Genomic DNA, 11,169 nt, shown 5'->3' on the forward strand with positions numbered 1-11,169 from the left:
CTCACGTGGTCTAAAAGTCTAAATATTAACAGCATTGAATAGAACTGAGATATTATTTTTAAATATTTACCACATCTGCATTTTGGTAATTTATTATTTCATTATTAAGAGAGAGTTTTATTCTAATGGCAGAATTAGAACCTTGGTGTTGGTGCCCTGTTCACCTATATAACCTCAGGGGATAAGAGGGGCTACAAATTGGTTACCAAAATGGTGCCAGCTGATAAGTTAGATAAATACAAGAACGTGACTTCAAGTTACATAGCTCAAATGTCAGAAAAAGTACTCAATAAAGGGAACTCAAATATTACGTCAATTGTTTTTATGATTATATCTTAATTAATAATGTACACAATATAACAATAACTGCAATCACTGTTACATAATGAAAATCACTACTTTAATCCTGTATATATTTTCACCCCTGCATTTTCTAAAATGAGCTAATGCTGAAAAATTGCTTTATTCTTGAGAATGTATGTCATTCATTTCACTCCCACTAGGTGGCAGCCTCAGGCAGCGTAGACAGCTCTGAATTCCTGGTTTTGCACGTTGTAGCAGGACGAATATGGGACAAAGATGCAACGTGACCATTTTACTGTAAGATTAAGTTTGAATAGAACATCTAAGTATTTTAATTTGTTTGTATCGTTCTGTGAATGTATCATGTCCATTTGCATAGTCATGTAATGCATTTGCATGAAGGCAAAACTGCTGGTTGCTACTATAGAGCAAAACATATATTTCTTTGTTTAAAAGCTTCAAAGCATTTATTCATTATTTTCCTCAAAGAGTGTATACTTTATTCAAATGCTGCCCCCTTGCTCACTATGTATTGTTTTAGGACAATGGCAAGAGTTTAATTTGACAAGAGAATAGACCCAAGCTGTGTGTAAAGTGTGTCTTAACAAAAGTAAACTTGTGAGGCTGCCGCTGATGTGAAGTGCAGTGGTCGTGCAGCCCTCTCTAATAGCTGACCAGTCAACAGAAGCAGTAAATTACACTAATGGCTTTCCAATGGTCTTTAATTCTCCATTTAGTGGAAAAGAAATGTCAGACCCAATGAAAAGGTTAATGTAAGTCTCACCCGCTAATAAACATAGAACAGTGTAATTAAAGGCCTTCTTTACCCTTGACACACGCGCTTGGCTCTGAGCACACAACCACATCCATGTCCATGTGAAACACTCACTTTTGGACTAAATGCATGAAGTTAATGAAGTGGTATTTTAGATGCAGACACAGGGTGATCAGATTACAGAAGAGTAATCATCGAGATTGGTCAGTAAATTGAATATTTTACTTTGCACATTAATAGTGATTAAATGATTACATCGAAAATTGGATTATGGCAAAATGTCTGCAAGCTAATGGAAACTTGTGATCTGAGCAAGATGCATTTATTTTTTATTTTACTCATACATCAAACTGTTTATACAGTATCCACAAATGATTGTAAAAAATGCAATACTTAATGAAATTGTAATCAAAGTTCTATCTGTTTGTTTTTCAATCACACCATGTAGGAAGATAAATGTGAGAGTGAACTGGTCTGCAAAAGGCCAACATTTGTTTCAATATGCTCCATCTTTTGTAAAAGAATAGCACCTTATTGAATATACTTTAATCATATATAACACACACTCAGGATTTCTCTGCTTTTACAATGTGTACGGAATATAATCCTAAACCCATGAGTGAGGCTTCAAAGATGATTATTTTTTTCAGTTCATGCCAATCTGTCTTGGTTATATGTCATTGACCAGTGAAAGAAAATGCTGAAGGTAAGAAAACTGTGAAACTCCTCGTCAACAGAAACACCCCCAAAAACACATACGGGGCCATAAATAAAGTAGATGCACAACGTTAAATCAGGGGCCAAACATCTGGACGTCCACTGAACCAGAGAGGTGAAGGAGATAGAAAGAGGCAATCTGTTTGAGCCTCGACTTATTATTATATATACGTTTTGCAGAATCATGGAGTGTGTGGTTAGCCCTCCTACCTCTCCGCCAAGTCTCTGAGTGAGCGTGTCGTCCCTTTGTCGCTGTGGGTTGGAATCCTAAGAAAACATGAGGTGATGGTTATCTAAAATTTCAAAAGTGAGTAATAGTGTACACATTTGAAACATTGAAACATATAGATAAATAGCAGATATGTTTTAAAAAAAACAGTCTAATATGTTAACATAATAAACCAGAAAGTGTCTTGAATATGCTTCTCGGGGACAATAGGACGTCAAGGTCTGGCTCCCACTCACAATATTGTAAAGGCGAACTCAGGCTCCTCCCCATTCTCTATAATTACTGTCCATTTAGATGATTACCTGTAATTACTTGTTAGCTGTCAGCATTCGACAGACACCCGGCTTGGGAGTCACAAGGTGCGAGACAAGAGGGAAGTGGAGCTGGAGGAGTATAGAAATGGAGACTTTGCATGGGGCAGAGGTGCGTGGAGTTAAGATGCACTAGATGCCACGCACAGTAGGAAGGGCTGAGGTGTAGTGGGAGAATTGATGCTGATTGGTTAAAGATTGTCGTGGGAGTTTGAGGGGGTGTGGGAGGAGAGGACGGGGGCACTGTTCACATGAGTTTCTGTCAACGAGGGTCGAGCTGTGGCTGAGTCGTCTTTCAGTCGCTGTCCATCACACAGTATTAATGTCCTCTTCATTTGCACTGATGAGGAGGACCTCTGACAGTGCTGTAATTTAAGGTCAGACAGTCTGCACTTTGATGACAGTGATGCTGTTTTTAACGCATTAATGTGAATCAGTGTAAAAATGCCACTTGGAGATAATACTATTAGAATGTGTCTTCCTGTGTGCTTTGTATTCAGGACTTGTATATTTTATTTTTGTGAATTGTGAATACCCCATGGTAAAAAAGTGAATGTAGAGTGCAAAATAAAAAGAATGCTTAAGGTTCTTTTTCTTTAGCTGTATTTAAAATATATTGAGCACAAACTATTTTAGTATAAAGCTGTTTTAGATCAATATTGCGGTTTATAATGTACAAAATGTGCAATGACGCTTCAAGTTCAATACTACCTGAAACTAAAATTGCATGTCTCCTTTAAAGAATATTGCCCCACGAAAAGTAAAAGTAGTGAATGGTAGTTTGTGTGTTTTTGTTTTGTCTTTTAAGAAAAAAGAAAAAATAGGATGGGGTGGAGTAATGTTTTTTGCCAAGGGATGGCGCTAAAGACCATAGCTCAAAACTTCACTTCTTGCATGAGAAAAATCATACTATCACATTATTTCTCACTATTGCTGTTAGAAATGTTTCAGTAAACTGTCCGACTAGCAGTAAAGTGTGGCTTATTTACAGTCTGAGTTTATTGTGAGCTATAGTAAATATTGCAGATGATAAGCGTTAATCCTAATTTCCTTTTTGTGAACTGCATTTTGTAAGAGTTACAATACTAAATATTTAGACTATGTTGATTTATGATCTGTATCCAGTAACTGCAGTTTGCCACTACGTTTCAGTCTGGATTGACAAGCCTGGTTGAGAAAAACGAAAGGCCGACAGAGAAAAAAGAGACACAAAAGCAACAATGTGCCATTTCAGTAAAGTCAGTGATATTGTTCTTTTTTTTTTATTTTTTTTATTAAGAATGCAGTTATATTTGAAATACTCTCAGTGATGTTTGCATAATCAAGTGCAGACAAAAGTTGTGAAGAATAAAAGATGGCCTTTGATTCAAAATGTTGTGGTAGAGCGTTGTAGTCGTTTAATTGTTGTTTTATGTCAAAATGTATAAGCAAAACTAAACAGTATTTTACAGTTCTCTGAGCAAGGCTGGATCTGAAGACAGTGGCCTGAATCAACCCACACTGTAAAACAAATATTGACAGGCCGGTGCCTCGTGGTTTTTTTGGTATTCAGTGGAAATGGCACAGAAAGTAAGAACTCCAGTGACTTCCAACCAGCTTGTGACAGTCAGAGTTGGACATTTGCGCATCTCTCTCTCCGCTGATGAACTGCGGTCCGGCTCCGAGTGCGGCGCGTCTCTCCGCCCTCCCACTCGTCCCTCCTCTCTCCTCAGAGATCACTTCTGTCACTCTCCGCACTTGTCTCTTCAGTCAAGGAGAAACTAATTGGAAGAAAGAATAGAAGAACGGCGCTGCTTGGCAAACCAAACAAACTCTAGCGTTCACGATGCCACAGAAAGGTAAGAGTGACGCGTGTCTGTGACTTTACCCGGGCAGAGAGGGACCGATGCGGGCTGCAATGTTAACACGTGTCTATGGAGTAAGAGCTCCACAGATGGATGTAAGTAGTCGATCTCTATAGCCTAATATTTTATTTAAAATGGAAAAGTTTAAAAAAAAAAAGAAAAAAGTAAAATGCCATTTTGTTTGCGTGATGCGTCAAATTACGATTTTAGGAAAAGTTCAATCGTATTGTAATTGATATGATTTGTGCAATCCTTTCAAGTAATTCCCAATGGATATTTATTTCGAATGCATTTTCTATAGAGGTGTATTTATTTAACTGGCTTTAGGCCTATATTTGCACAGTTTAAGCCTATTTTACCCAATTTTAGTTTGTTGAAGTTGCGATGCCTCGACTAACAATTCATTTAAAATAGGCTGGGTGTAGATTTTGGGCAATTGGAAGTGTGAATTTCCTTATATCAACCACTTTTTAAAATGTATTGTGCCACTAAAACTCAAACTTGAACAGTTTGCGTGAACACGTCCTTGATTCAACACCACATCTGGAGCCTACAGTCCAAAAGGCCGTTTATACGAGCCTATTTCTGCTTGTAGGCCTTCTCTCATTGTGTTCTTTAAAGTTTATTATATCGACATCTTTTCATTACAACATGCTCAAGACTGCAAATAATTGTCCATTTTAACCCGGTATAAACCGTCTCGTCAGAGCCAAAACGAATGGCAAATGTCTAAATGAAAGTATGTAGATTACTTAACAGCCTTTAGATGTATAATTCGTAAAATGTAAAATGTATAATTCAACACGATTAAAACCGCACTTTTAACGCAAAGAGAGGCCTATCTTGATTTGACGGAATGCAGTCGCCGTTTCCAGATGAAATGCTTTTTTCCCGTTCATTAAATAAGCCAATTAAGCGCTTGATTTATTCTGGTGCAGTGGACTGATCCAACACGTGAACTTGTGAAGGCTGCTGCGCGCGCGGGTGTGACGGCTGGAGCCCACGTCCCATATGGCACAGAGCGCACCTGAGCCATGGCCCCGACGCACCTAAAGTCAAACTTATTAACTCTCTTTATTTATTAGTGGGCCTACATTTTATTGCTGATACTTTTACCGCGTAAATGCAAAAAGAACCACAATGTGACATTTCAGAGGAATGATTTGGTCAATTTATCACACGGAACGATTTAGCCTATACTATAAAATGACTATAGTAATTACAATAGAATACAAACTTGAAACACACAGAACTATTGCTCGGAGGAAGCGTCTATGGGCCAGCGTGGGTGATTAAGGTCGTGCGTGGGTGTTTGCAATTTCATATAAATAATTGGCCTAATTATACGTGATCTAACTTTGACTTTCCCGATGAGAACAACGCAAACTTTAATTTTAGCACGTATTATTATAAACTAATACAAGGACCTTGACCTGTGAGAGTTATAATGTAGCATTAAGATTTGTGTCATCTAATGATTCCATGTCTCTCTCTTGTCCAGACTACAGAGGCCATACGAGCTGGGAGAGTGGAGTGGCCAGCATGATGCAAACCAGTGAGTTTATGTCATTTCTGAAATCTGTTTGAAATGAATAGTTAATAATTTAATTCATATTTTGACATCATTAAGAGAAGACATTTGATTTAAAATAGCTGTATAAATGTGTCTATGCAAAAAAAGCCTAATGATAAAGATGGTGTGAGACAGCAGTGTTTGGTCAGTGACTCATGCTGATCTTCTTTTACTGCGGCACAAGAGGTCCGTGCTGCCTACAGTGAAGGTGTGTGCATCTCTTCTCCTTTGCTCTGCCCTGCACCACTCCTTAGCCCTGATCTGCCTCTCCATCCCATCACCCTGGTCATTTACGACAAGGTTTCCCAAATACATAAAATTCCTCTAGGGTACAATCTCAATATTAATAAAAGTCCATTTTTTTTTCTTTTAAATCAATGCAAATATTTCACACTGGTGGAACAGTGGCTCAGGAGATGGTGCGGGTTGTTTGAAAACTTCAGTTCAACTCCTGCATCTTAACACAATGCACTAGTCAAGGCTGGTGAGTCAAAAAATCTAGCAGCAAAATTGATCCAAACAGGGGGGAAATGATAGTGGGCGCAGTGTCTCCAGGGGCCACACGTGTGCCACAGAGTCACAGCCAAATTGACTCCATATGTCTGTCTATTAATTGTGCTTCAGTCGAGCACAGCCCAGTGCATCCTCTGGGACCAGTCTCTGATTAACATATTACTTTGGCCCTAATAGTCCACAGTGCAAACAGGGAATCCAATGAAAAAGACAATGAGACATACAGTATTATTACGTAAAAGCTATTTTGTTGAAATGCATATTTATTCAAACAAATTCACCAGTACTATTTAAGCTTTACATCTTCAGTTATGTCTAGTGATGAGGCGCCCACATCTCACATCATTTATTAATGTTTGATAAATCCTCAATATGCCTTTCCTCAACTGAGCCATTAATGGAAAATACTCAATGGATTGGGATTAAATCCCCGCTTAACCTGCCACTGCTGAGTACAAACAAGTCAGACCTGCAATATGTTAATCACTTTCTCCATCACAGTGTCCCACTAAGGGTTCACAGATTTTCACTGCTTCAGTCTCCAGCATAAACCTCTCTGTGGGATTGAGTCACTGTGACACAGTGAGAAGTCAAAAATGATCAAATAAACCTTTTAGACAATATGCCAATGAAAGGAGACAAAACAATAAAAATAATCTTTTCAGATTCAGATTGAGTTAAGATAATGTGCTTAAAGTTAAAATTAATATACTTTTATTCATTTTTTTAGATCAATGGTAAATAAAATCTGATGTGGTACCTTATGCCACAAGACAATTTGTTTTAATGCACCAGTAAAGTTCAGCTGCATACTGCAGCTGTAGTTCCTCCAGGCCTGTCTTCCCATTGCCCTGTGCTTGCTGCAGTTCCTTTCCTGCATGTGCTTCTTTCTGCAGGCACACTCTTAACTGTACACTGCAGAATTAAACTGGCCTGTGCCTATAGTCAGGTGCTGTATGTCCTTATGCTGCGATTGTGCACATGTAGGTCACAGCGGGGTGAACCAGCTCGGAGGCGTGTTTGTGAATGGGAGGCCGTTACCTGACTCGACCAGGCAGAAGATTGTGGAGCTGGCTCATAGCGGTGCCAGGCCATGTGACATCTCCCGGATACTGCAGGTGTGTGTGAGCCTGGAGTGAGGAGCATTACATTACAGCCAGTACGCAAGGGATATTCAATTATCAATTAAACTTATTACAATTTAGGTCATTTCATTCTGATCAATGCATATTACTATTAATATTATTCTCTATGTTTTACTTTGAGTGCAGAACATGATAAATCACTGTTCTTCATAAAAATCCTAATTAGTAATATTTGCCTTTCTTTGTAAACAAACTCTTGATCTCTCTGATCCAGGTGTCAAACGGTTGTGTGAGTAAGATTTTGGGTCGATATTACGAGACCGGTTCCATCCGGCCCAGGGCGATCGGAGGCAGTAAACCCAGAGTTGCGACTCCTGAAGTGGTGGGCAGGATCTCACAGTACAAACGAGAGTGTCCGTCCATATTCGCCTGGGAGATCCGAGACCGGCTGCTGGCAGAGGGCATCTGCACTAATGATAACATACCCAGTGTAAGTATTCACATGTCCAAATACTGTCTTGCGCAGTTAATTATTACTACTGAATAAATGAACATTAAAGAAAATGTCATTTAAAGCATTGTTTATAAAAACACATTTTGTCTGTTAAGAGCAGTACTAAAGTCAGATAAAATGTTCCCTCTTAAATGTATTGATAGATATAATATATTCACTCACATGTTGTGATGATTGACAGGTATCATCAATAAACCGAGTGCTCAGAAACCTGGCCAGTGACAAGCAACAAATGGGCCCAGCAGGAGCCGAGGGGATGTTCGACAAGCTCAAGATGTTAGACGGACAAGCGGCCTGGGGAGGGCGCTCCGGGTGGTTCTCCGGGACCACTCTCACTGCTAACGGTTAGGAAAACAAATGTATTAACACGATACAAGCGCCATAATCATAACATGTGAACATGTGACATATCTATTCATTTTCATGTTCAGGTATTTTACTGATATACCTAGGTAGGTATAATATTGCACAATCATTATATAAAAACATTGTAAAACACTACATAAAACAATACAATAATTAACATTTATGAGTATGACTGGGTTGTGCCATGATTAAAGTGCATATGCAAATTACACAAATAATTAAGAGTTGAATGTTGATTATTCTACATTTAAATGAATGCCTCTGATTGTGATAATGCAATATGTTGCAATAATATGGTTATAGAGATAAATCATAAGTTACCTGTACCTGTGTTAATATGTAATTACAGCTAAAAATATTCACACTTCTTCCACATTGATTGCTTCTTTGGTTTGGCCCCTGTTCACAGAGGCTCTCCGTGGGCCCAAGGCTGATAGACCTTCAGTGTGTGTTGTATCAATGGGAGGCAGAGCCGACGTCTGCTCTCATTTGTATCTCTTTCTGCCTGACTGCCTGTGACACTGAGCAATGGCTTCATTCTGTTTTGCAGCCTCTGTCTGATGGGAATAATGAATAATTAGGCTTGCGCCAGAAAAAACATGCATTCCACCGGGAGCACAAGTCAAGCTGCTCAGCATCTCCAGCAGGCACACACACACTCAGATTTCTCCAAGAGCTAAAACTTAAAGGCGTAATGGACGATTTTTGGGCCCAAATCTGAGCCTCATTTCCTCGTGGCGTGGACAGCCGATTAGTCCTGCCACGTATCAATCATAGAACGCAATTCTAAGCGCATGGATCTATCATAATATAGTTCCCTCAGTGTACAGGACAAAATTAAGACGGAGAAAGACTGTTCGAGCTAACTCATAAGACGGAAATCTACAGGAGAGGAGAGATGCGATGCGATCCGTCGCGCTAATAAACAAACGCACGTGTGTGTTGTATCAGTCCGCACGGGGGAGTGCGCATGCGCAGTTCTCAAATTGGCAAAAAATCGTCCATTACGCCTTTAAGCTTTTTTTCAGTGAGACTAAATTTCATAGTTTTAATTTATTTATTTTTTTAAAGGAAAGGACAGAGATTTTGAATATTTGCTGTTTAAAACAGGGCTGTAGAAATGAAGGAATAAAGTGTAACTTATGGTTGATGATGTGATGTTTGCAGATTGTCTAGAGTCAGAGGGGACTGAGAACACCATAAGTGCAAACAGTGACGACTCGGAAGAGACTCAGATGAGACTGCAGCTAAAGAGGAAACTCCAGAGGAACCGGACCTCCTTCACACAGGAGCAGATAGATGCACTTGAGAAAGGTAAATGTCCTGTCAAACGTGGAAAATATACTGACAGTATGAATAGGAACAAAATGACTATTTGATGTTTATTTTGTCCACCATCTGTGTTCAGAGTTTGAAAGGACTCATTATCCGGATGTTTTTGCCAGAGAACGTCTAGCCAGCAAGATTGACCTCCCAGAGGCCAGAATACAGGTAGGTCAACAGCATTATGAACCTAATAATCATGTAAAACAAAAAAGCTCCATATGCTCCATATTCATTTTCCAAAACGTATAAATGAATTGTTTTAGGAAAAGATGGCACAATTGATGAATGTGATTCATTACTCAACAGGTTTGGTTTTCTAACCGACGTGCAAAATGGAGAAGAGAGGAGAAGCTGAGGAACCAACGTCGGCAAGTGTCGAACACATCCAATCATATTCCTATCAGCAGCAGTTTTAGCACAAGTATGGATCAGTGCAGATATTCAGCTTTAATTTGAGGTCTTATCGGAGTCTCATTATCATTATTGTATGTTTCCTGTTACAGTGCCTTTTTCGTCAGGATCCATGCTGTCGAGGTCAGAACCAATTTTGTCAAATAGCTACAGCTTCAGTATGGCCACCAGTCTGCCTATGCAAGTAAGAGCATCTTCTCACTAGTTTGTGATAAAAGTCAAATGCAATTATATCTGATTTTTTTTACTTTTTCAAATTTCAGCCACCAAATCAGACCTCTTATTCCTGCATGCTGCCAAGTGGCCCCTCATTAAATGGCCGAAGTTATGAACCATACACTGCGGGTCATATGCAGTCACACATCAACAGCCAATCAATGTCATCTTCTGCAACATCGTCCACAGGTACAGAGCATCTGGTCCCTTTTCTCTCCATAATGAAATCAGTAAACTGTGAATGCACACTTATTGAACATAACATTATGGCCACATGCCATGATGAAGTCTTGTCTTAATCACTTCATCTGACAATGGGCCTAGGTCTAACAGCCATGTGTTTTTCATAGGCCTAATTTCACCAGGCATCTCGGTCCCAGTCCAGGTCCCAGGAAGTGAAAGCGACATGTCACAGTACTGGCCCCGTCTACAATAATGACAGTGATGCCATTAGCGCTCTGCATCTTCAAAGTCCAAATGCATGTTTCTAAAGTCGACTGCACAGAATTTGAGCAAATTAAATACAGCTTTCATTGAAACAAGTTCTAAAGACACACTTGAAGTTGTTTTATTGTAAATATTCAGTTTATAAATTTGTTATTTTTTTGTAAATATAATCTGACAATAAAGGTATTTGAACCACATCTACATCTGTTTGAATTTTGCATTCTTTCCAGTATTTTATAAATGCCATTTGTCATATCACCAGTATCACTATATTGGCATAACATTTCATTAGCTTAATTCTATAGTCTTATAGCTCTTCTATCAAAAGGCCATAGCTCCCTTTTCAGTGTGTGGTTATAGTTATACCGATTAGTTACTAAGTGAAACATGCGATTCATAAATTGTAGACAGCGAGGCAAAAATTAAATAATAAGTGAATAAGTGAAATGTACAGAGCTCTAATAAAATATCATTGCTTTGAGGAGGGGTGTGGAACAGGAACGAGTTTGTGATTGACCATATTCTATACTGACCAGGAG

The 11,169-nt window shown here is 39.0% G+C and overlaps 1 protein-coding gene across 2 annotated transcripts; it reads left to right on the top strand.

The window, feature by feature from the left end:
• The first annotated feature begins 4,008 nt into the window (after nt 1-4,008).
• LOC140349440 (paired box protein Pax-6-like) lies at nt 4,009-10,827 on the top strand. Of its 2 annotated transcripts, XM_072435760.1 has the most exons (12): nt 4,009-4,173; nt 5,681-5,734; nt 5,937-5,960; nt 7,253-7,383; nt 7,625-7,840; nt 8,046-8,208; nt 9,398-9,544; nt 9,639-9,721; nt 9,863-9,977; nt 10,060-10,151; nt 10,231-10,372; nt 10,534-10,827. In XM_072435760.1, the coding sequence occupies exons 1-12, from the start codon at nt 4,161-4,163 to the stop codon at nt 10,617-10,619; spliced, it is 1,266 nt and encodes a 421-aa protein (XP_072291861.1). In that variant the 5' UTR covers nt 4,009-4,160; the 3' UTR covers nt 10,620-10,827. The 2 variants fall into 2 exon arrangements, with proteins under 2 accessions (XP_072291861.1, XP_072291862.1); XM_072435761.1 differs by lacking the exon at nt 5,937-5,960.
• The last annotated feature ends 342 nt before the right edge of the window (nt 10,828-11,169 follow it).

Source organism: Eucyclogobius newberryi, unplaced genomic scaffold (assembly GCF_026437365.1).
Source record: "Eucyclogobius newberryi isolate DKJ021-1_F unplaced genomic scaffold, fEucNew1.0.hap1 SCAF_7, whole genome shotgun sequence".
In the NCBI taxonomy this organism is placed as follows: Eukaryota; Metazoa; Chordata; class Actinopteri; order Gobiiformes; family Gobiidae; genus Eucyclogobius; species Eucyclogobius newberryi.